The sequence below is a fragment of the Necator americanus genome, chromosome V, assembly GCF_031761385.1.
Source record: "Necator americanus strain Aroian chromosome V, whole genome shotgun sequence".
Lineage (NCBI taxonomy): Eukaryota > Metazoa > Nematoda > Chromadorea > Rhabditida > Ancylostomatidae > Necator > Necator americanus.
This window is the reverse complement of record NC_087375.1, coordinates 17,338,459-17,364,918: the sequence shown is the minus strand read 5'-3', so window position 1 is coordinate 17,364,918 and position 26,460 is coordinate 17,338,459. Positions and strand designations below refer to the sequence as shown.

At 40.6% G+C, this 26,460-nt stretch overlaps 3 protein-coding genes across 3 annotated transcripts; 2 read left to right on the top strand and 1 right to left on the bottom strand.

The window, feature by feature from the left end:
• Window positions 1-2,180: 2,180 nt before the first annotated feature.
• RB195_014196 (uncharacterized protein) lies at window positions 2,181-7,869 on the top strand (the record flags this gene model as incomplete). Its single annotated transcript, XM_064204350.1, has 12 exons — window positions 2,181-2,253; window positions 2,311-2,375; window positions 2,799-2,934; window positions 4,848-5,001; window positions 5,059-5,168; window positions 5,589-5,746; window positions 5,820-5,989; window positions 7,065-7,129; window positions 7,192-7,319; window positions 7,451-7,530; window positions 7,596-7,667; window positions 7,755-7,869. 12 exons carry the CDS (start codon window positions 2,181-2,183, stop codon window positions 7,867-7,869), a joined length of 1,326 nt encoding a protein of 441 aa, XP_064060231.1.
• A 1,198-nt stretch (window positions 7,870-9,067) lies between these two features.
• Window positions 9,068-17,982, bottom strand: RB195_014195 (uncharacterized protein; the record flags this gene model as incomplete). Its single annotated transcript, XM_064204349.1, has 12 exons — window positions 9,068-9,150; window positions 10,270-10,429; window positions 10,553-10,658; window positions 11,266-11,340; window positions 11,419-11,517; window positions 14,854-14,933; window positions 15,658-15,786; window positions 16,627-16,736; window positions 16,798-17,071; window positions 17,625-17,708; window positions 17,758-17,822; window positions 17,901-17,982. The coding sequence occupies 12 exons, from the start codon at window positions 17,980-17,982 to the stop codon at window positions 9,068-9,070; spliced, it is 1,347 nt and encodes a 448-aa protein (XP_064060230.1).
• Window positions 17,983-19,415: 1,433 nt separating this feature from the next.
• RB195_014194 (uncharacterized protein) lies at window positions 19,416-20,265 on the top strand (the record flags this gene model as incomplete). Its single annotated transcript, XM_064204348.1, has 5 exons — window positions 19,416-19,498; window positions 19,605-19,683; window positions 19,739-19,817; window positions 19,997-20,108; window positions 20,169-20,265. The coding sequence occupies 5 exons, from the start codon at window positions 19,416-19,418 to the stop codon at window positions 20,263-20,265; spliced, it is 450 nt and encodes a 149-aa protein (XP_064060229.1).
• Between the last annotated feature and the right edge of the window lie 6,195 nt (window positions 20,266-26,460).

Below are 26,460 nucleotides of genomic sequence, written 5' to 3'. Positions count from 1 at the left end.
GGAGAAGGGGGGACTGTTCAGCTCCTTTCAATCACCACTGCACGAATTCAAGCTAGTTTCCCTGTACTCGTGTTTGACTCAGGACCAAAAACAAGTGGAACTTTCAAAGGACTGTTAGGCAACTGCTCTCTCCGAATCACCTAACTCACTCTGTTCTATTGCTGTCATTGCAATTCACTATTGACTCAGCTCTCCACGCTGTCTTGTCCACTTTCGAAGGGGATCTGTTTGCTCGGCTTTTCCTGCAGCACCTAGTTTTCGTTTTTTCTGTCTGTTTTCTGTTAATTGCACTCAACTTGTCTAGACTGTCCCACATTTTTGGTCTCAAATCAAATACATAGGAATTCTTCTGATTGCTGATTTCGCTTTTGTCTTCTTCCCATCAGATCGTTAGTTTCTGTTCCGGGAGTTCCCCCTCCGCGTTTCAATGTCTTGGTTCTCTCATGCTGGAGAAGATTTCTAATCGTCAGAATTTACCACCCCAGAATTACCAAACGTAATTATGAACCACAAACGCAACAGTGCTCCTCGTCATCCTTGCTATTCTCGGTCTTTCTTCCATGAAATCTTTAACACTAAAACTTTCGAAGTTGGAGTAGCAAAGAAGAAAGTGCACAGTATCATATATGCATCGAATAATTTGCTTTTTGTCTGAGGAGGACGCCTCTATTGATAAAAGTCGGTTATTAAATTGAGTTAGTAACATAGATGGTTTGATTTTCCTGGTGGTGGAGTGAGCTGGTGACTTTCCTAGTGGTTCTTCAAAGCTCTTCAAAATTGATGAGCCTTCGTGAATATGAGTGGATGAGAAAGGCTGGATAGGAATTAACTGATAGACTGGTTTAAAAAAGAGAATCAAATAAGTATTCTGCCATCAAACAGTCACGCTTTTCATTTTTCTGAAAGTTTTGCAAACTGCAGATGCAGTATGCAAGCAACCGAGTCTCTGAGGATTCTCCCGCCTTCGTTGATGATCCTTTTCCAACCTTTTTTTATATTTAACTTACCAGTTTGTTTTAATTGCATTCGATAACTACAGCGATAAGTGAAATTTCAATTTGCAGAGGAAAGTACCTGTTGTAAAGTGAACTATAACAACAAATCACTAATAGTTCGGTGCTAGTCGAGTGCAGTTGTAATATCTTTACAAATGCTCAAGTGATAATGATGAGGCGATTCTCAGCAAAGCAAGCCACAACGTGCGAGGACAAACGTCCAGCGACCCCTTCATACCAGTGGAGTGGAATTAGCTCTTTCTCACCTGCTCAGGTTAAAGGCATCACCCCACGAATCTGAGATGGTACGGATTTCAGGTGGAGTATTCTTATACGGGATAGTAGATTATGGAGAGGGTCCGTAAAAAATGGTTCGGAAGATGCGCCGCGTGCGCAAGGTTGGGGCGCTCCAATCGAACTCATTGTAGAAAATAGCGCGCCGGTTCGCTCGAAGCCGTATCTTCCGGGCCGTTTTTTACGGTAGAGAAAAGGACGGAATCACCCTTCTCTCTATAGTTTACGACTCCGTATACGAATACTCCACCTGAAATCCGTACCAACTCAGATTCGTGGGGTGATGCCTTTAATTGATTCAATTCATATTACTCGTATATGTATGTTTCTTAGGCGCTGTGTTTTGCTAGGGATTCCAGTGCTTCAAGGTGTAATAGCAATTTCATCCGCGGAGCGTCACGCTGATCCTGATATTTATTTGTTCATTTATTTATTTATTTACATGTACCGATGGTGCACCGTAGAAGGGGCAGTGTGCAAAATAAAACATTATTTCTGCACCTAGCCTCTTTGCAGTAGAAATTGACGCGGTCCTCTTCGTGGCGAGTGAACAGGTGGTTTTCCGAAAATAACTGATGTTTGCTTCCGTATTAAATAGTCGGAGCTAAAAAATTGCGCTCACTGAGAAACAATGTGTTTGAATAATCATGCTGGAAATTTGAGCGTTTGATTTCTTCTTTCAATCATAAATGATTAAAATAGAAGCCACTATTTGTCACTGCGTATTAATGTATACGTGATGGATCACCGTATGCGAATGAACTACTATACCTTAACGTCTGCGGATTATTCCAAGAGGTTTTTAACATTTGACAGAATATCTTCGTAAAATTTCAACTTGCTTCTTCAAGTGTTTCTCCTTCAACTACTCTTGAAACGTTTTTCTAGATTATGCTAAAACATCCGCCTCTGATTAGAATGAGGAGTAATGGAAAGGATGAAAGACATCCTGGACTGGAGTCAGGTGTGTTAACCTTTATTTACGGTGTTGTTCACACCATCAGAATATATTCTTCTTCAGTGGGACGTAAATCAAGCATCGACCAACTTTCAAAGGTGTCAACGTTTGGAACAATGTTGGAGAACGTAAGAGTTTTCGCAAGTTTTTTCTTCTCTCTATCTAAGGCGCCTGCATCTATAATAACTTTTTCCCCACTTCAATATATCAGTCAGTGGGGATTCACATTTTGGTGGAATTTCCAAACCATTTGCTCTGCAAGGCCGTTACCAACAATAACGGCATGTTCGTTGGAACTTGTTTCTACAGAGATTGCCGTACAATCCTCCTGGAACTTTTGTGCTAATCTTGATCACCAACCACCTCAACATAAACCAACACTTCCTCACTTATTAACGATAGAACGAAATTCGAGAGAAGGAAATAAAGTAATTAAAAAAAAACAAAGAAAAGTGTAAGCAAGTGAGGGAAACATCCTACGAAAGCCATTGGATTCCCTGCAACACACATCTATGTAGTAAATCTCAAACGTAGTATTTTATATGTTACAGGTGCGTACACTTGCGTCGTCCAAAGGCTTATGGGATGATGAGATGCAAAGAGATCTCCCTAAGAAATGGGAGAAACACGGAGACATGATTGTTTTCCCGCAGAACTCGTTCACACACAACAACTGGAGGTATATTGGTGAGCATTCGTGTATGATCTTTGTTTTTGGACATACAGTCGGGTCAAAACGACTTAAATCTTGTCATGGTTGCTTTCCCTTGCACGAACCGCCGTGCGATTGAGTTGTGCTCCTCACTAGCTGCAATCGGACTGCAAAGAGGAGTAAGGGTTCCACAACATCACTTCGAGCACTCAGCGATTCCAAGCAATTCCATCTGGATTCAGAACCAGTCATTGCGAATGTATTTGTTTGTTTCGTTGAAGATGGTGTATTTAAAAATGTAGTTTTCGAAAATTTTAGACGTAATCATAGCCAATTCCTCAATGAAGCTTCGTATTTGAGAAACCTCTGGCTGCTGAAACACAGGGTTTGGAGAAAAAGAGAAAACAGAATAGGAAAAACATAGAATCAGACAAATTCTTCATAGCATAACTAGTGTGAGATAGGCGCGCGTGATTTTTTCCCATAAACCAACTCTTTTATCCACTCATTGGACATGTGGAAAAAAGTTTCCATTTCCAAAACCTCACCGATTGATTTCATCTTTTAAAAGTATTCGAGTCTTACCCTTCGTCTACTCTTGGCAAACAATGTCTCTTTTTTGAATGCAATGCTTCAATAAAAAAACAAGAAAACAGTAAATTAAGGTGTCTAGAACGTGATAAGCTTAAAACATTTTCTTATTGTTTGAGAGGTACGAAAATCCTCAAATAGCATTTATGTTAAGCATCTTCAAAAGATCATCTATTGTGCAGTAATTTGGTCCTCTGAAATAAAACACTCTAGAAACACATGTGCACGAATCCAAGCAAACTATGTTACACACGCTGCCACCGGGGAGAGGATTGTTAGCGTACAGCTGGAAGGATAACATCTAGTTTTCCTTGTTGACGTGCTTAAAAATCAGTTGATGTTGATGACAATATTGTCTGATTTTTCTCGATTGGTTTAAGAGGTAGTGTTTTCATCCAATTGCACAACATTATCTTCTGTTCTGCAGTTGAGTTTTTTTCGTAAAGAAGTTCAATCTTAGTGCGTTCGTCCTCTGCAAGTTTCTGCGCGGATGTTTCAGACAGCCGCTGTGTTTTCGAAGAATATGCAGAGCTGAGAATCTTGAGAATGAAATCTCACTCTCACAAATTGCGCGCTAGCCATGCTTGATGAGCAAGGGAACGAATTCGCCTGTGAACGAAGGCGGCTTTCAGAGTGTAGGACTACTGATTTCGGAATCAGAGTCTCTTTCTTAAAACTTTATTTTAGCTATTTTAGCCTTGGGGGCGGTGCGTAGTACACAAATAATCAATATCCCACCATAAAAGAAATCACTGCAAGTCGTTCGTGTTCGACGCAAGACACATCACAAACACGAGTTGCTGCGAACAGCGAAAGCGGGATGGACAACGCCATTGGGCTGTTGGCTATCAGCTCCCACGCCGATGTGGCACGAATCGTGCTCTCAGGGGCGTTAGGTGTCCCGTGGGCGACGAGGCGCCGTTGTTCTGCAGAATGAAGAGAATCGAGCGTGATCGCGCTGATATCGTGAACTATTCCCTGCTTCTATCTATTTGTAGAGAGACCGCAAAACCTCGGTATGCTGCCTTTAGCTCACTGTTCGTGCTCCAAATCAGCTGGTGCGCGAGCCACAATTGAATGCATGAAAACCGCGCCGTCTTGTACGTAACTGAGTATAAGATGTTACACGATAAACATTTTGGGCGAACTATAGTACTTGAGGACATATTTTTTTTAGGAAAACTTCACAAATGTCTACGGTCTGGAAATGACTGTGCGTGCTGAAAATGTTCGCTCTTTTAAATAGGTTTTTTATGACCGCAAGACGCAAGCCATCTGGTGAAGCGTAACAAAAAATACCATATTGAATATATGGGAAGAAATTTAGGTGTGCTTCCCTGTAATGTTTAGTTTACAGGTCGAGAATTATGGCGTGTTGTGGCTGAATCACTGAATATTACGCGTCTGGGGCGAAAACGTTTCATCGGGAATGATGACGAAAGAACGCCTCATGTGGACTTACTGTACGGAGAGCATGGTTGGGTTGAACATGTCGACGATAGGGGAATACGGTGTGTTTCATCATAGAACCAAATTAGACTTAGAGGTTGAAGTAAATACTCCTACAGATTTTTATACGATGCGTCAAAAAGAGTGTTCAACAACAAAAAAGTGCCAGAAATGCAACGGATATCTGACTGGGATTGTCACGGAGAAACTGTTGTCGATATGTATGCAGGTGAGAGTCTATTCCTCTACATAAGTAGCTGAAGGGCAGCCACCGTGGAAATATTCGATAACGTGCAGGCAAACGTAGGGTATTTGGTGCAGCCCAAGGAATGACAGCGCGAACGGGAACACTCTTTCAGTTGACTGCACCGCATATTATGGTAGAGCTGCTGCGTACGGTACGCTGAGACATTACGATGCTCCCTAACCTTCTTAACCCTGGATTCGTGAGGATATCTCCTGATTTTCGTTTCAGTTCTTGTAAAGTACATCTGTAACCTTACCTAGTAGTGAAAAAGTCCAACATCGATAAACCCCGCGGAGAGAACCCTTTCTAGTAGTTAAAAAGATACAGGCGTTCTTTTCCAGTGATATCTCTGCACATCGAAAAGGAGTGAGAGGTAGAGTTTTGTGAAAAAAGGTGTTCCAGGCCTTGGCTACTACTCGCTTCGATTCTTGATCTGTTGTGGAGCAAAACAAGTGATCTCCATTGATTGGTCGGACGACATGTGCGAAGCCCTAAGAAGAACTGCTGAAGCAAACAACGTCCAGGATCGCATGATAGTTACTGAGGGGGATAGTCGAAGGGTTAGAAAGTTATTGCTCATCAAATACTAGAGTTCTTTTGGTTGTTTTGAGATGAAACCTGACTGAGTTTCAGGTGACACCTTGTCTTGTCGCCGATCGTGTGTTCCTTGGCTTAGTGCCAACATGTCGAGCACACTGGCTCACAGCATGTAAAGCACTACGACTGGAGGGTGGTATGCTCCACATCCATGAAATTCTAGATGTCTCTTCCAGCGGAGATTCTCGGAAGGACAAGGAAATCAAGTAAGAAATAGTCGTGAGCTGTAATTATTCAATTATTATTAAGGGCGGGTAATTGTGCCGAGCATTGTGAAAACTTTACATTCTTTTCCGCCTCTTGTTTTTTTAAAAAGAAGAAGAAGAAGAAGAAAAGATTGAGAAGAGTCAACTTTCTGTCAAGAGTGACTTCTTCAATCCAATACATTATAACCTGAAACCAAAGTGGTTTAAGGGTGTGGACATGAACCGCTTTCTATTTTTCCACTTATTCACTTCTACAACGCTCTCGACGTTACATATAATCAGGTCAAAACGACGTGAAGCACAGTGCACTTGCGTGAGCGGCTGCGCTCGCAGCGGCGCAGTGGAGGAAACGGTTGGAATCAGGGTGGCTATAGGGAACTGCAGCGAAGAGTGATGCTAACAAGGGCCCCTTTTCGATTACAACCGCTACGCTCCAGTGCTTTGAGCGCAGCCGTCTACACTGTGCTTCATGTCGTTTTGACTCTACTATAGTTTACGTGTGCAATACTTTCTTTATTGTATTACAATTTTTGGCTTACATTATATTTCGCCGTCGGTTTAAATCGCAGCAAAAAATAAGGAGCAAACTTTTTTAAAGGTTTTTCAATGGCGTCACTTGTTGACGACAATAGTCTCGCGATTGTCATTGTCAGATCGCTAACATCCTTTAGGAGAATTTAGGAGAAAACCTATATATATATATATATATATATATATTATATGTTTTATATATATATATAAAATATATATGTTTTATATATATATATATTATGTTTTTTATATATATATATATATATAAAATATATATGTTTTATATATATATATATATATAGGTTATATATATTTTTTATATGTTTTTTATATATATATATAAAATATATATGTTTTATATATATATATATATATATATATATATATATATATATATATATATATATATATATATATATATATATATATATATATATTAGGTTTTCTCCTAAAGGATGTTAGCGATCTGACAATGGCAATGTATATATATGTATATGTATATGTATATGTATATGTATATGTAACCTAAATTCAGTGTATTCAGACCACTGCCAAAACTGCAATCAGTCGAGGAGGAAGGCTCAGTCAAAGAAAATAAACCGACTTTAGGTGAGTGTTGATGTGGTCAGCCTCATGGGATCACACACAGCTAATTTGTTCTTTGATTTTAGCAAAATGCTCCTCGAATCCACAGCGCGAAAATAATGGAACAACCGAAAAAACACCCGTTAAACGTCAACTTTCACGGTCCCAATCCATTGTCTTAGAAATGGAAAGCCGAGTATTTCCACTTCCAAGGGTCAGTGCCAACTTTTAAGAAGCAGAACACAGCGAAGATGCGAAAACACATTCACCTATAGTCTGCTAAAATACTATATACAATCAATTACTAAGGAGGAAGTTTCACATATATCCTAATCCTGATTGCAGGTTTTGAAAGAGTTCGAGCAGAGGGCTTGGAAATCGCTTTCACAACCATACAAGGATTTTGCTATGGATTGCGCTACAAAGTAAATCACAGCGAAATTCTTGGTTCTTAATCAGTAATGAGTTAACGACAGCCTTTATTTTGCAGTTGCACGCGATTCTTGAACAACATCCACTTTTCCGACACGATGTATTGCGTTACTATTGTCAATCTAACAAAGTAGTTTCAACCTAGAATTTTCTTTTTCTTTCTGTCTCTTTGATTCTTCAGCTACATCGAAATAATTTAAACGTAATATTTTTCCAGATATGGAAGCTCATCACCGAAGTCGGATCATGTTGTGGTCGACTTGCTTTGCTGCTTAGAAGATGCTCCCATAGAAAAAATGTCATCAAAGTACTTGGCTTTGAATCATGCATAGTCACAAATTTTTGCTCAAACCTCGAAAGATCTTTACCCCCCTTTGCTCTATGTACTATGCATGCGAAATTCGTTGCAACCATACTGAATGTTTTGAACTCTCTCGTATATTGCGTTTGGGAAAAACTTGTATTTCTAAAATATTCTGCGGGTCTAATGTTTATCTGCGCTGGTGTACAAAACATTAACCATCATAGAAATGCTCTGTATGCGTAGATTCTTGTATGGAGAAACAAAGGTTACACAGTTCAACCCTTAGTGAATATTATACCTTTGAGAAATTTACATCCTTGTTTTGACGAACTCGTCTCATTATTAGTTCTTTGGAACTGCTACATAAATTAGTGAATAAACCTGTATTCTCTGATAAAATAGGCAACATAAGTGCCATATCGCTGGCGCAGCTTAGCTTGAAATGCAGAAAACTTCTATAACTATATGTCTTTGTTCGACTCCCGCGTGCAGCCACATAGGAGTGACCTGAAGCCGAAAACTGCTAAGACACTTTAGAAGCAGTCAGATCCGGCCAACAAAAAACTTCGACTGAGTTCTGAACTTGCTTTTGTTAACTTAGCTACATTTATCCAGTAACTGTTTGTGCTTATGCACCTAAAGCTGGACAACTTTCGCCGAGGAAGAAGAAGGCAGTAAATGTGACTTTGAACTGGTGCTGATTTAAATGGTGAACGATGTACATCATTCTACAACGATGGCGATCATGTGGTAAACCGGCATGATATAAACCTTTCTGAAGGAAGATACATGAATGTATCCTTCATATTACTGTGTCTAAACACAACTTGTAGTATTGTACAGTAGTTGACAAAGTGAGACACTGCTGCTGTTAAAGGCAGAAGATACGGCAAATAACCTCATTAGTGAATGCTCGTCTTAGGTGACAATCACGTATTAGTAAAGCCCGTATTCAAAAAGTGTGTGGAGATATGTTGTTAGCGAATCGGAAATGCATTCAGTGACCCTAAATTGGTAGTTGAATTAAAGGACTCAGCACTGCCTACTGGAATTACAACAAATTCCGTACATGTTAACTAGCAAAATTATTGTGATTCTGTCAACTATACATCTAGAACGAGTTCAAATTAAACATTATTAAGATGTAATTATTAGTGTTAATCCAAATACTGCATTTGTTTTATATATCTATCTTTAAGAAGAGCATCAACGTGGATTCACAACGGTCAGCGTCGTCTCCCAGCAACAAATGCACTATGGCTTCTAATGTGATCCCGGTTGTTATGGCGAGATCGAGCTCGGTTTCTGTCTGAAGAAAGAGTGCCAATTAAGTAGAAATGGACGAAATCACCTTCCTCCTCATAATCGACGGCCCCGTACGGGCATAACCCAGTTGAAACCAGTACCACCTCAGATTTATGAGGTGATGCCTTTAATCAAGAAGTAAAGTTCAAGTTTGCCGCAGTTCGACTTCTACACAAACATAACGTCATGAATATGATTGGACTTTACATAATAGCAGCGAATATATTTGTATTCTAGGTTTTTCGCCCTCAAACAAACATAGATGAAGTCCACATGTTCCTAATTTGCATCTCCTTTCCCCTCAATATTCGTCTCTATTCTTTAGTTATTTCGTTAAACTTGCTCCTATTATCTGCTTGTTCTCATTCGTTGTGTTCTCAACAGAAGTCGGCCCTGAGCTACAATCTGCCGTCATAACTATAGTAAGATCAAAACGACATGAAGCACGGTGCAGATACGTAAGCAGTTGCGCTCGAAGCGGTGAAGCGTAGCGGTTAGAATCGAGGAAACCCGGGTAAAATGTAGTTGGTGGGGGGAGCACTCAGTGTCGCCCTCATTTTTGGAAATAATCAAATTGATAGGCGCCCTAATATCTAAGCATTAGTCTTGGAGGATCTATGACATGTGAACTGAAGTAACTAAGAGGAAAAAGTAAGTTAGAGCGACCGCAGTTCCCTGTAGTCCACCCTGATTCCAACCGATTTCTCCACCGCGCCGCTTCGAGCGCAGCCGCTTACGCAACTGCACCGAGCTTCGTGTTGTTTTCACCCTTCAATACCCAGCAACTAACTAATTATTGTTGATTTCCTTGCGACAGTGCAATATTAAAAATGTACTTTTTATCGTTTTTGCCTAACATTATGTTGTGGCAATGGCTAGATTTTATGAGTGGCTTCGAAACAAACGCTGTGGAGGAATTCGTGTGATGGTATGCCCACTACAAATACTATTTGCACAAAAACAGGAACATATTGACGGATTGTCACAGATGTGGGGTTCTAATTTAGTTAAATGTGCAATGAAATCGAATACTGAAGCGCCTATGAAAATATGATGTGGAACAATTGTTGCCAACACAAGTGTTACTTACATTTGTGCAAAATGATCAGAATTGAAAACTCACCCCAACTTGCGCTACGTGATCTATTACGTGAACGAAACCTCAGGTTCCTACTTCTCGACCTTTCTCTTCCTCCCGCTCCTGGAACATAACGCCATCTTGAAGCACTTGCAGAACACGCACGTCTAGCATCCGCTGTCGCGATCCGAGCCAATGTATCTGCCTGAAGAAAACTCTGCGTATTCTAGGAGGCAGTCACTTACTGTTAAGTGACGAGAGCCTGAGTTTGCATTCTAAGTATTTGTTGTTATGTGAAAAGTGTTGCTGGCCTTGTGTTACTGCTTACCTGCTCGTTACCAGGGTCGCCATCGTGCGCATAGACATGTTCGAATTGCACTCCCCGAGGGAAGCTCTCTGCCAAACTACGTACTTCCTCTATTTCGTTCCCGAACCTTGATAATACGAGTAACAACTTTTTGACTATCTTGTAAAATATATATGTTTTCTTTCTATGCCAACGAGGTTTTAGTGAAACTTTACTGTTGGCCTGACGTTTCGAAAACTACGCCTTTATCAAAGAACTGGTTCGAGGTCTTTGATGCTATGCATATCCCATCAAACTCTTCCTCTCTCCTTGCCGAGGCTCAGTATCGTTTTAATTACACCAAGCAAGAACTCAAAAAGGAGAACAAACAGACCTGACAATCTTCAAGAATGTGTTGGAATACGCTAGACTAGCTAGTCGGTGAGATTGTTCAGTTTGTTCTCCTTTTGGAGTTCTTACGTACTCTACTTAGAAGGAAGTCGAGGCTTAGCAAGAAGAGAGAAGGAGTATGATGGGATATGCACAACATTAAAAAGGTCGAACCATTTTCAGGATTTTGATTTAGACGAAGTTGTCGAAACGTCAGGCCAATAATAAAGTTCCACCAAAACCTCGTCCGCATAACAAGAAAATATAAGCACTGTTTCCAATGCCGACCTTCCAAGAAGAGAGGACGTGGAGACTGTCTTATAAAGTTTACTCTGGATAACCTTCACGACAAAACATAAATTCACCTTCCATCGTTGACACTTTCGTTCATTGCTTGCACCAGCGGAAGGAAGTCTGTTCGCAGGATGACAGACTCATTCCTCAAGAAATATCCCATGGACAGAAATGTTAATCAAAAGACTAAAAATATAGGTGATGAAATCAATCTTCTTACTCACTTGTATCCTCGCCAGTTCCGCAATGATCTTAATGCTGTCTGTGCGCCCAAAATTTCGGCTAGGCCACTATTATGTATTGGGCCAATGATACGTTCCGACCTTAGAAAATTTCATTTTTCAATCTTGGGTATCCGTGACATGCAGTGCCTAATTCAAGTTCTATACTGAATTTCTTAGTCCTCCTAAACAACCAAAGGATTTGAATTCGTATTTCACAAAGCATCGTGTAATGCAGGCGTGCGATCAGCTATTCTCGACAAATTGTCGTGCATGCGCACCCCACCGTGCGATCGTTCTGTTGTTGCTTTCCTAAAACTGCTATCCAGATTCTTTATCTATCTGAGCAAGTACTTTCCATCACCAAAATCCTTCTTAGTTGCTACGATATCCACGGAACCTTGAGAAATCTATCACAAAGATTATGGTTGCGGTGGACTACATCCATACTCATCATTTCCACAATGTCTTCACAACAATACAATACAAAACCATAAATACCATACCGAACAAAATCGCCTTCTTTGTAGACCGTCTTTATAAACTTTTCTTCTCAATACCATGCATAGAGCACATGTTACAAGCAGCCACAGCGGCATGCCCTAAGTTTTACTTAGTCATACGCCAACTTTTTACGCGTCTACGCCGCCACCGCATCGTACCAAAACCACGCAGGAGCTCCTTTCATTCGGACACACAACAGCAACATCTGTGGACACCTTTCAGTGCAATATTTTCACTGCATTTCACTGTCAGCTACTTGTAGGCAACCGCCACCCTCAAACACGACTTTACCTACTGGGATTGACTACTGTACTGTCGATACATAGATGATTGTTGCATTGTATGTCCAACACAAGCTGAAATGGACACTTGCTTCGATCTCTTAAATAAACCATCCCAGTACATAAAGCTCACGAGAGAAAAAGACAATTGGCTGCCGTTTCTCAATGTCCAGGTCCATTTGTGTAGGGGAAATTGGAAAACAAAATGGTATCGAAGACCAAGTTGTAAAAACATTCTAATTCACTATCAATCGGCGCACCCCTGGAGATCCAAAAAGTCAGTCATTGAAAATATGTTTAAGACAGCGGCAACAGCTTCATATGAGGCCCAAGGGCGCATTGTCTCCATAAACATGGCTAACCACACTGCTCAATCCAATGGGTACCCAGCAAAGGTTTCTCATTCAAATCGGAGCCATGCAACTGAGCGGCGGTGCCAAAGGGGAGAACAAACAACAAAGATCCCCTTCTGCCTTCCTTTTATTTCGGATGACATGAGCAATGCAGTGCGAGCAAGCTTACGACAAGTGGGTCTGCAAGACTCAGTAGGAGTAGTTGACATACCACGTGTGAACCTGAAGCAGCAGCTAGTCCGCAATCGCGCCTATGACAGACTTTGTGAGACACCTAATTGCATCCTTGTCCGAACGAGAGGCAGGGTGATGGCGTGGTATCGGGAGTTATCTATCTAATCACCTACCAGTTATGTGGGGCTGAGTACATTGGCGAAACAGGTAGATCACTATGTATCTGCGCCAAGGAGCACCTAGACGGACTCGTAAAATCAAAAACATCATCCCCTTTAGGTGCTCATCGCAGACAGTGACAACATCCCTTTCAAGATAGCTGTCACGATCTTAGCACGCGAATCAGACGTTCTAGCGCGAAAAACATTGGAAGCGTTTTATATGACGGCCAAAAGTCCAATCATGAATCGTAAAGAAGAATGCATCGCTGTGACCAACGAGCTGGCGCCATATCAAGACCTTTGCGGGTTTTGACCTACGGGGTCAGTGGCAGGGGTATCGTTACTAGTTAATACTAGCGGCGCAACTCTAACAACTGATGGTCCGCTAACATCACGATTTTGTGGCTATCAAGGTAAGTGCTATGGTGGTCTGCTTTTCTGACGTTGCTTTTGAATAATCTGTTTGCTAAGTCATATCTTGTGGGATGAAGAGGCGTTTGAGGGAGTAGATTACATGTGTCTTTGATTTTTTCAGGCTCTGAAGAAGGTGACGACGCCGAAACGTTAGCCAGAATAAAGATCAATAACAATCTTGGTTCTGCTTAAAAAGTAGTACACGATCTTACACTGTTTTTCAACCAAAATGTTACAAAGCAAAGCAAGCCACACAGCAATTGTGACAAACAACTGGCAAAGAAACAGGCGGCATTTATAGCTTCTATCTGCCAGCAACCACATATAACACTTAGTCGCCAAACATCACCGCATACGTCACCATCCTTCGCTAAGCACGACCGCAGTAATCGACTTCGTCGGGGCTGCTTACGCATAAGATAGGTTCCATATTATTCTCTCTCCGACATGTGGTCGACAACCATAGTCTCTCATCACTACGTCCATCTAACATAACAGTTGTACGACCTCCTCTTCCTGGGAAAGGACTAAAGTAAACGTCCCATCGCTTGCTTGACAACCATCTTTCGGCTTTACTCCCCTACTAAGAACAAAGTGAAAGACCGAAGCATTCGTCACGTCCTAACCTCGTTCCGCTAGCTTATATTCTTCGCCTCTTCATATTTGGGTATTGTGTCGATCGTATCGTTTAGCCGCACCCATGTCTAGCCGAAATCGTTCTGTATTATCGTCTACTGTCTACGTCGAGCCACTTATCCACAACGTGTTCGTACATGTCACGTCGCTCTGAATCATCTTCTGGTCACCCAACGTCGTCGTCCTTCGTCAACTTTCGTCAGTAAACGTCTCGTCTACGCAACATTGTCTCCTGTGATTAAAGCTGCACGTCAAGCACCATTTCACCATGTTTACGCCGAATGTCTACAACGTCTACTGTCGTGAAACCACGTGTTCCTTCCCTACACTCATATATCCGCAGCTCTCTAGGATAGTAATCACGAGCAAGAGCTGAATTAATCTGTACAGCGTGTATATCTTACTCGTTTGTGATGGTGTTCCATCTCACTGTATTGACCTTTCCATTCCTTCCCTTGTATTGATATAAGGCCCCATCTGTAGCCATTTCAGTCAACGTTTCTATCCTTTAGGCACGGTGGTTTTTTTTTTCGTCGGCTCCCAATGTCCTGCCTTCGGAAGACTTCAGTCGTCGCGAGAAACCTTGAAGTGATTCACAACAAGGAGAAATTCTAACGCGAAGCAGTTTGTCCGAAACTTCCGAAATGAATTTTCTCTACTACACATCGGAATTTCTCTGCTTCAGATAGCATTTTCTCATCTTCGGAATCCCATGAAAATCAAATCAGATCTTATAAATTCGCCTATGAGTTTGGTTTGGTTCTACAGGAACATGGTCAGATATGCATTCGCTCAGGAAATAACTCAACCTTGTCATATTCATGAAAAAATTACAAATACAAGAAGTCGAAAATTGGCTGGTGCGTAGGAATTTTAGAATTCTGCAAATCAAGTGCCAAGAAAGTGTCCACACACCTATTTAGTTCGTGGTCGGGTCCGAAATACACACCGAACCCAGATGCTCTGTTGTCGATGCACGATCCGTCTGTGTATACCTTAACGTATGAATCATTACTGCTGCCAAAAATGTGTCGTAACAGATTCATCATGGAGGAAGCTATCTATACTCCTTTACTGTATAGTTTTTTTTGTGTGCCAACACTCTGGACAGTGACTCACAGTAACAGTTCATAGATTTATGAAGATTCTTCACACGAAAGTGTGAAGTTCAGTTGGCCTAACATCAACAAGCTCGAAATCTCCAGGTTTTCGGTTTACTAATGCGGTACCCTACAAAGGAACTGAGGTTTTTACACACAAAGAGGGACAATCTCAAGCAATTGTGAGCTGCCATCCCTGTTTATCCATATCCTCTACAATCATATTTCAAGAGAAGTTTGCAGGAAAAATGGCATCCAAGAGTTTGGCGCCTACTTTATTAGCTCCTTTTTTTGTATAAAGCCATCTATAGTTGGGTCAAGATGACATGAAGCACGGAGAGTTGCGCAAACGGCTGCGCTTGCGGTAGAGCTTAGCGGTTGGGGTCGTGTAAGGATCCTCGCTACCGCCACCCATCTATGCAGTTCGCCATGGTTCCATCTCGACTTTAACCGCTGTCCTCACCACACCACTTCGAGCGCGCAGTCGCTTACGCAACTGTTCATGCTTCGTTTTGACCGGACTGCATCTTCTGGATTTTCCAGCGTTGAAAGACGGGCAATTTGGAAACTAAGAAGAGGGAAACAAAAGAGAATTAGAAGTTTGTTCATTGAAACGTACCACTATCGTTCCTTCTGGGAAACGTTTATTCCATTCTTTACAAGGAGATTTATCGCGCTTGAGTTCCGTAAATTCTTTCTCATAATTTAAAAGACTTGGATTACCTCGATGTTCTACCGAAACTGTTCTCTAAACAAAAGCATCAATTTGCTGTTGGTTTTAAATGGTTTCAAAGGTGGATTTTCTATCAAATCACACACAAATCACAAGCACACAATAAGAATAAGTCTGAGACCAATTCTTTCCCAGAAGAAAACTAATCAAAATATTACAAGCCCTTTGTGTTTTGTATTTTTTTCGCTAAACGTATTTAATTGCGCTTTTAATTATTTTAGGTTCATTCATTTGCACGAATATTCAGTTCTGTAGCACATCTGCTATGGTCGGGTCAAAACGACTTGAATTACAAATGTAATTGCGGTGCATTTGCGTACGCGCTCGAAACGGCGCGATGGAGGTAGCAGTTGGAACCGAGGTGGGACCGTTGCAAACTGCAGCGATCGGTGGTGGGTGCCAGCGAGGGTTTTACCACAACGCTCCACCGGAGCGCCTCGAGAGAAGCCGCGTACGCAACGGCGTACGTGTTTCATGTCGTTTTGACCCTACTAAAGATCCCTATAATTGCATTAGGGTGTTTCATTCATTTTTAGTTGAATAAATCATTAGTTTGATAAGGAAATTACTCGATTTTCTCTTTGTTACATTTCACTTTCAGTGATGGAAATTCTGAAGCTTCCTGTGACTTTAAAGGAAATTGTTCGATGTAAGTTAAATTCCGCACAGTAACTCGACATGTCGAGGATTTCATGGAAAGAATTCTTGTCGGCCTCTTACCTCTTGCAAACGCTAAAATTTTCTAGTTACCTAAACCTCCATCACTTGACAAGCGACCCTCCATCACTCACAAGTTATGAAGTGCTATTCAAAGCAGTTCATTTGTTACTCCCTGTAAAAATGTCTAGAACTCACTGCAATTTTCACTCTAGCTTTAGGAGATTCTGCTGATTCAAATTCTGCGTACGAGTTTCTTCCATCATAAAAATTGTCCCATCGACTTCGTCGATAAGGGTGTGGTCGACCTGAGTTGAAAAAAAAACCATCTTCTAACACTTTAAAGCTAAGGAGGCCAGATATGCTCACTGCTGTATCCGGAATCACCACTGGAATCATCGGAGTAGCTTTCGGTTATGCTTCCATGCCCACTTTTTGAATCGTGAGACTCCCGAGTAGTTGCGCGGCTACTTGATCCAACATATTCGAGTGAAGAGGCGTCCACGAAGAGAGACGTTGTTCCAGAGTTTTTTCCTTTCAAGTTTTTCGAAGACATGGACAGCGAATGCAGTGAGCTTCCAGATGGGTCACATGATGAGGTTCGTCCTGTTCTCGAGCCAGAGTATTGGAATGATGTATTTGTCTGCAAAACTGCAGTAGAACCTTTTTATTTCCAAACAAGGTAAAGATATTTCGGACGCGAAGCTAAATATTTCTTTCCACAATACTTTATATCAATATTTAGTTCCACAAGGCGCACTGCGGTAACCATAAAGTCTTTTCCACCGCGACAACGCATCTCCTGAAGACGAATCAAGTTTTGGACTTTCTGTTTTAGTGTTGTTGAGGGTGGAGTCAGCGAATATAAAGCCTTCTGGCGGACTAAGAAATTAAGTTGTGCGACGATATAGAAGGGGAATCTCACTATGATGAGAGATAGAGTTTGTTTATCTGTATAACTGACGAGTTTTCTCAAAGTTGAATCCGAAAACTTCTCCGACTCTGCATTACTTGTAGAAGGATCAAAGGTTTTCGTCAATCTTCCCTATAGTTTCTATTCGTTTCTGTATGGACGACTCAGCTCATTTCCTTCAATACCATCTTTAGTTCTCAGAACCTTACGCAAAAACACCGTTCGTTTGCAAAATAATCTCAGCAAGAAACCTTGGAAAATTACACAAGAAACTAGGTACTACTTGTGAGTATATCGAATCCCGCGAACGCGATGGCGGAGTTGATGAAGAAGATGACCGACCAGCTATTGCTCTTTGATGTAATGTCTAAATAGTGCTTTTCAAGGAAAAAAAAATCTATCAACGTGTAACTGACTTGAAGGTTGTATTTGTTAACTATCAAGTTTTTAGTACTGCACTGGGTTAGTTTCGGGAGTCTTCCTAGACAGTGTGAGTAAGAAATGAAAATTTTAATTTAGCATACAAAACACCGATATAGAAGAATTTCACAGTTGTTACCTGATAAAGTGGTAATTGATAGAATTCGAAATTGAGTCAGTTTCTGTAATGTGAATGGTTTTCCTGCGGCAACATTCCACATAGGGTTAGTAACGAATGGGAAACACCGCTGAGTAAGTGTCAAAGCTTTTCTTGAGAGGATTATTATATTAATTGTATTCGTGGATGAACATGTAATTAGTTCAGCCTTTTTGATTCAACCTTGCGTTACTCGTGTGCAAAATTGAAAAGAAAATGCCTTTATTTTTTTTTGTTGCGATCTGACTTTGATTTTGATTTGTTGACAAGTGTCAAATCAAAATCAAAGTCAGATCGGATCTTGCTCGTCAGCGAGTTGGTTAAAGTTTCACGATGAGATTTAGAGTTCATTGTGATTTGAATGCAGGAAAAGTTGTCTACTGCTGCTTTACTGTACAGTCTACAGGACGTGTCGACAAATTTCTTGTCTGAAGAGTGATCAAAAAGCGAAAAGGAAGAAGTTCCTGACGTTATACAATTCGCTTGGAATGCGCCAGCGCGTTCACTTCAAATCAGAATCGCTTCACGTTTACGAACGCATAACTATGTAGTGTAAACAACTCGACTTCTACTTGCGGGGGCTAGGCCATGTATCAGGTAAGTGTTTTTATTATCTCAGACAAGTCTTGTATCAGTGTATCGGCCCCAGAGGGATGAGAGGTTTGGTTGGCACTAGCGCGGATTCGAAACATCGACCGCATGGCTTCAATGGACCACTAATCGACTGCGCCATACCACCTGCAAAAAACGTATTTGTTAAGATTATTCAATCACGGCAATGTGTACAAGAAACAAGTTAAAAAAAAGAAAAAAACAGTTAGGAATTTTACAAAATGTAGGAATAGAACAAGCCCAATTAACAATGAAGTGCAATGTAAACGATTTCCAAGTATATCCTACAACTTTCACGATATTACGCGACAATTCAATAACCACCATGCGTCGATTTTTTCAGAGACGGTCATCGAAATGTTTGCTACACAAATAAGAACTCATTTGCAAGCTAGAGTTCGAGAAGTTACCAACAAAATCAGGCTACAGATAAGCGCAAAAGTGATCTATATCTTCCCTTTGCCAGAACAATTTGAAAGCGTCATATGAGGCATGAAAGGCACCTTGTCGAAAATACTGGTAAAAATTTCAGGATTACATTTACCATTTGCAGTGACCTTATAACTTTATCAACTCACAAATAGTGGGCAGAATGTTTTTCCTTTAGAAGGTGAATGAGTTCCTTCTGCGACAACCTATATGGAGTTGCGTAAATTACGGGTAGTATTGATGTTATTCACGGCAATCAGTCATCTCGGGGAACTGTCGTAACAGCCGCACTGTCTAGCGCGGGTTCCCACTAGTCTATTGCCCAGTTTTTTTGTGCTTTTTTCTTAAGTCGCCTAAGAAGAATTTTCAGCAGCAATCTAATTTATTTTAAAATATCAAAAAATGATATTAAAATACTAAAAAGTAACCACTGACGACAGAAATTCTTCTGGCTCAATGCAAGCAGAAACAGTGGACGTCGAAAAATGGATAGAGGAGAACAAGAAGGATTTTGTGCCGCCCGTGTGCAACAAATGCATGTAAAACCTATATATATATATATATATATTTACATATACTGCAGTACCTTCTTCTTTCTCTTTTTTTTCGCTTTCTTAAACAACCAGTACTTGTAACACGGTTCAGGTTCGCAGAGCAGCTTAAAGTGTTCTATGTAGGAGGACCTAATTCACGGAAAGATTATCACTTGGAAGAAGGAGAAGAGGTATGAAAAGAAGTTACGTCCTCTTATATTTATGAATTTCTACTCATTTTTACAGTTTTTCTATCAATATGATGGCGACATGTTGTTGAAGGTCATCGAGCGTGGGCAACCACGCGATATCACTATAAAAGAAGGTGGTTATAGGTCCATTCCAAATAATTCTTCTCTTCGACATACGATGACATCAAAATCCAGAGTTTCTGGTGTTGATTATACTAACGATGATATATTCAAAATACCTGTCCATTATCTGCGATTAAGCATAGATTAGATAAGAGTCCACCTAATCTAGGAAGAGAACCTGATTTTTCAGGTGAAATCTTCCTGCTTCCATCCAGGGTGGAGCACTCACCCCAACGATTTGCCAACACCATCGGTTTTGTGGTTGAAAGGATTCGCGACAACACCGAGTTTGATTGCGTCAGGTAGGTGAATCTTCAACGGAAATTCCATCAATCTACAAAATTTTGAAATACTCCTTATAGGACTTTTTATAAGACATTTGGTGGATTTATTTTCTTGTGGCCACAAAATATTGCGGAACATTTGATCCAATGTGAAATTATTGGTATTTTCTTCTGATTTCCACTAATCAAATCGAGCACTTCACAAAAAGAATACTTTAAAAGATGAAGTAAAGCAGCATAACATAAGAGAAAAAAGAAAACAAAAGAAGAAAAGAGAGAACATTTATTAGTCTTCTCTTTCTCTTTGCAATAAATTGGTCCACATGGATTGTTCACTTATATTCTACCAGCCTTCTACCACCAATTATAGATTTGGAATGTATACATTCACATAAACGTTTATTTACTCTCACTAACATATGACAGAAACAAACTTGCTTTATCAAGGCCCACATACATAAAATAATAATTCTGGGCAGTGGTCCAGTGGTAGGGTGCTAACCTAGCAGGTGCATGGAGATGGTTCGGCAACTCACCGATGATTATCAGTATGGAGTAGTTTCGTGACACACAGACAAACACAAACACAAACACAAACACACACACACAGATAACGATCCACCAGGATTTTGAGATCTATTGAATTTGGTGAATCGAGAATTTTGAATGTAGAAAAAAGATGTTAAGAAGAGTATCTTAGGTTTGCAAAAAAAAAGTCTTTTCTTGACAGTTAAAGGATTTCAGTAACTGAGGTACGTTTACCTGTAAAAACATTCGGCCGCAATCTTAGAAAACACCTCTACTTTGTCCCATCTACTTCTATATATGTAGGCTATAACATGGAGTCAAATAGTTGGTTTCTGCTTTGGCGAATACTTTAAAAGCTTAACATTGTAAAGATGTAGGTAATTGACACTTTTTTGTACATTTCAATCACGAAAAGGGAACACAGATTGATAAGTTCAGCGGAAGGTCCTCAAGGACGATTTCATTTGCTAATCAAGTACTTGACGTTTAAGATTGTAAACTGTAGTAACTCAAACAGTGTAGTGTGATTTAACTCGTCTACGCATCATTTGCTCAACTTTTCAAAATTTGTTTTTGAGCACATTGTTGAGTTCTAACTAAACGTCCAACCAACGCCAGACTCCAGACTTCTTATTGTGATCTCTTCGCTTGCCTCATGTTGTCAAGACCATAGCTATGCTATTAGTTGTACAAATAAAAACTTATTTGTACAACTAATAGCATAGCTATGGTCTTGACAACAAGAGGGTTTTTTGTAAGTTCCAAAGCTTTCTTTAAATAATCGGTACAAAATATTCTACTCAAAGTATTATTCGTAGTCGTTAGCTGCGACTTTTCTACACCTTTAAGGCTACATGGGTGTTCCACATTAAAAAAATTCCTCGTCTTCTGCAGTGATCCAAGAATATACCCAATTTCTGGCTTTTCCGTAAGGAAGAAGTAAGTACTGCCAGCGAGTCATCGAACGGACCAAGTGGTAGTCGGAAGGACCAACTTCTGGTGAACACGTGGAGTAAGATATCCCACTGACGGGCCTCCAAAGTTTCCTTGATTTTGCAGTAGGTGGCCAAGCGTTGTCGTGGTGAAAGATCACTTTGCCATGTCTTTTGACATATTGGGAAGGTTTGAGCTTTAGTCATTGGCTCGAATGCATCAGTTGTTGTTAGTAACGTTCTCCAGTGGTGGTTTCGTCAGGCTGCAGTGGCTCATAGTGAATCACTCCTAGGTGATTCCACCAATGAGCTCCTTCGCGTTCTTTACCGCTCGTGTGAAGATTGTTACTTTAAAAACACAAACCACTACTCCCATGTTTTCATTGATGGAAATGTTTTCGTATGCTTCTCACAGCAATCAATGTTTATCGGCCGCACTTTTCTTCAAATTGAAACCAAAAACAGCGGAGAAGAGCGATTCTCACAAATTGGGTTCTGTTAGCACAAAGGTTGACAAATTTAGAGCACAAAGAAAGTATGTTGCTTGCACTACAGCGAAATGACATATGCTGATTTTAAGAGGGAAATGATGATGCCCTACCACGCATATAGTTACAAGATGCGATTTGACGCTAGTTAACACTAGTTACGCCATCTTTCGTGAGTTCTTCAAAACTTATTTGTGATCCCATTCATGCCATATAATAACAGTGTGTGTGTGAATTCCAGAAAGGAAGAAGGAAGGGAGATCCCATGGCGTCGGATTGGTGCGTCAGTGCCAGAAAGGTATAAAATGGGGTGATAGGGGGGTCCCACGGTGCTACGACGTCGGATTGGTGCGTAGGGACCACAAAGCTGTATAATGGTCTGAACGAGTCCCACGGTCTGAGATTGACGCCAGAGCATTTAGTAAGAAAACAATAAATTCTTCCGTCTATGCCTCAATTTTTAAGGAAATTAAGATAGCATTGGTAAAAAAAAACAATTTTAATTTTACAGAATATGCCACTACTGTTAGTTTTTATTGATCGGTGGAGAGCGAAGCAAACACCACAAAAAGTCTGAAGACTTCAGCCGGATTTTCTGACTGCTGTTATTATATGCCTTACGTTATTATAAGTTGCCTTATGTTATTACATGAAAAAAACTGGACTATGAAAGTAACTAAAAAGTAAAAACGAAGTACTGGAGATTTCACCAATGTATTTTTCTTCTCATTTGTGTATGGTCTGAACTTCTGAATATCCTACATTTAAAGAATATCTGAACTTGATTTTACATCATACATCATCACAAACTAAGCACGTTTTTATATTGTCGAATTTTCATTTACTTATATACTTCGCAAACGTATTAGAAACAGGATATAATGCTTTTCTGAGAGCAAATGGCTTCAATCTGTGTTCCCTCTTTGAATCGCAATTTGCAATGTGACCATTTTTGGAGTATTACAAACTTTTGTAGATACTTTGTGGAGCCGTCCACTGAACGTCTCTTTGAGCGATGGTTCCATTTAAATGACGTTGTTCGAGATCTCCCCCCTCTTATTAAGGCATTTCAATCTTCTGAAGAATGCAGAACAGGTATGTGAAATTCTGCTCAGAATTCTGTTCTAAGTTTTCTCGCATTTGATCAAGTTGATGAGAGCAGCGTATGAAGACACTATAACAAAACGGTAGCCTAGTAATGTAACTTCATTTTCAAGGCGTTGTAATTTCATCCCCTCACTTTATGTCCAAACAGTGAGGTGGACCAATGCTTGTTTTCAATTTTATCCTTAACAATGTTGTTGAAAGTTTTCATGCTTGCGAAAGGAGGGCTCTTTCATTTTTCTCCTAAGCCTATCACAATGTCAATGAGTATGGGCTCAGCACTGATGTGTGCATCGGACCTCCCAAATGATATTTCTATATCTTACTTTCTTGGATCTCAGTTTGCCTTGAACTATAGTCCACAGAAGCTGTGCTTCTCTATACTGCATTTGCACAGTATGCGCTGATTTAAAATTGAATTAAACAACGACTTGGTGGTTTGGGGGATGGTAAACAACGAGCTGTTTATTATTTCTTTCCAATCGTGCAATCATATAGTATAACCTATCTTTGCCTCTTACTCTCAACATTGGCATTCAAGATTCCTGAGTGGTTGAAGGAAACCAGGAAGCAATGGGCACCTCTTCAGACAAGAACACAAATTTAATCCCTGTTCAGATGCTGCTGAAGACAACCTTAAAAAAACAAAACCTTTAAATACCTCCCTTTTTTCGAAAACATATTTATTTATCACTACAGACACAATTTCAAAGCATTACACTAACTATGGGTTTTCTTTGTGTTGTCCCCAGCAGCTCCTACAGAATGATGTTTAACATAAAATGACGTGAACGACATCATCGTAGTGATAAAGATAACGTTCCTCGTCAGATCATGTAAACTGCTGGCTACTATTCAAGCAGCCGATTTCATTCGTGTTTCCACCTTCAAAGGAAGGCATGTTACCAGCCTGAGACAAAGGTGCAAGGAAACAGACGCATGGGGGACTCATAGAGGTGAAAAGCAACGCGCGCAGTGGCCACGAGTATGAAACGGTTGCAACGTCCCAATTATCTTTTGCGAAATACGCACGAAGTTATTGCGCGATAATACTCCACTATGACACAACAACTGCACGCCATTGGACCCATCGCTCCCCATTTTATAGCTATCTAGCGCCGGCGCACCCTTTCGACGCGAACCCGTGAGACCCGTTTCACCCCTTTTTGGAATTTTGTTTCACATGTGACAGACTAACCCCGTTATTATATAGCATGATGGTTTTCCTATCCGAACATTCCACGGATCTCATTCATTCTTGGGACCACAGCCGGTTAGTCGCAAGGACACGTGGAGCGTTCCTAGGTGAAGGATGGGTCGCTAAATGGGGACCAAAACCGACCTTGTGGCTACCCTGAGATGCATGTGGGTTCGAGGATGACTTCCCGTTTTTGCTATGCCAGGATTGAATAATGACATCCTTTCATCACTCACGTCGCTCCGTGGGTGCTCTTAGAGGCTACGTTGCTAGAAACTTGAAACTATTTCTAAAAGATAAAGAATTCAATTATACGTAGTTTTCAGCAGTTTGAAAGTGGATTCAGTCACCTTTAATGACCAGAAAAGCTTAGATCCTGTGCACGTTGTTAGGTCTGGGATATCGCGAATAACTTCATTATATGAGGACCAAAAGAAAAAATTCAGGTACTTCTTCAGTGAAGCAAGTTTGCCTTTAAAAAGAATTATATAGCTGTTTCTCCCACTTCTTAGTGTTGTTAAAATTTAGATGGCACGAAATTTGAAATTTTCCGAGTTTTTGTGGATTTGTCCCATCTAAAATTTAGGAAGGTGGCGGGTGTGGCGCAGTCGGTTAGAGGTCCGTTGTAGCAATGCGGTCGAGGGTTCGAAACCGCCCTAATGCAAACCAAGCCTTTCATCCCCCCGGAGTCGATAAGTTGGTACTAGACGTGTCTGGGAGGATAAAAACACTGGCTTGTTCATCGGCTGGTCCCCATTGTATAGGCCAACACGCGTTCCAAAACCTCAACGATTACGATTCCCAGTAAAACGCGTTGGTGCATCCCAAGTGGACTGATACGCCAGTAACTTTTTAATACTTTAAATTTAGCAAAACCAGATGGGAAAAGAGAAATTTTGCGGGGGTTTCCTCAGTCTCCCTATCCGAGTATAGAGGTGATCTTGTAGAACTTCAATTTCTTTCTTTTTCAAAATACGCCATTCTTCCCAACATTCCCAAAAAAAAAAACTAGGAATTGGGGAAGAAACCGCGATATGACTGTTTTATAAGGCAAACCTTCTTTTCTAAAAAAAATAATAAAGGATAAAGGATGTCTGGCGTTAAACAGTCCACTTGGGATGCGCCACTTCGTTCGCATTAATTCAGAATCGTTTAAGGTTTACGATCGTTTTGCTGGCCTATACAACTGGACTTGCGGTGGCTAGCCAATGTGTCAAGTCAGTGTGTTTGTCTTCCCAGATGAATCTGGCACCAATTTATCTACCCCGGAAAAATGAAAGGCTTGGCGAGCACTGGAACGGATTCGAACCTCCGATCGATCGTGCAGACGGCGGAACCTCTTGTCGACTGCCCACACCCGCCCCTTCTCTGAAAAACTACCTAAAATTTTTTTTTTGGTCCTCCTGTAACGAAGCTAATCGCGATCTTCCAGTTCTGACAATGCACACAGAAAAACAGCTTTTTTTTGTTAAGAAATTTTAATAAGTCCGCATTTAAACTGCAGAAAACTACAGAGCGTCAAATTCTTCATCTTTAAGAGGTGGTTTAAAGTTCCCAATCTTTTCGCAAAAATGTGACTTCGCGGGTAAAATCTGCGCATCCCACTTTCATATTCTAGGTGCAGAATGTCAATTTTTTCTTGGTTTTTTTCGTTCTTCTCTAATCCGTCCTATGCACCTGACTCTTCTCTTTTTTGTCGTATCACGTGTTTTAATATGTATTTGAAAATGTTTCATAGATTTTAGAAATAAATAAATAAGAATAAAACTGGTAATATTTCAATAGCAATATTTCAATAACAATTCTGCAACTTCGCTTCCTCTGCTACTTGGTGTTTATTCGTTTCTGTCAGTTACCGAATTTCACATTTTCCTATTGTTCCCCGGCTAATATTTGATTTTGTTGTTTCGAAACGCACGAAATCTCCAATATATTGAATTAGCAGCAACTGAGAACTTTCGCAGTAACGTTGAAGAAGGAGGAGGAGAAAAAAAGGCGGAATGGGTCGTATTCGAGAGGGTCGTGTCCCTTCACCCTGATGGAAGGTCTAAGGAGTCATCTCCAACAAATAAGCTCATTTTGTTTACTCTGGGAGGACGCAACGTTCCCCCACAAACCCG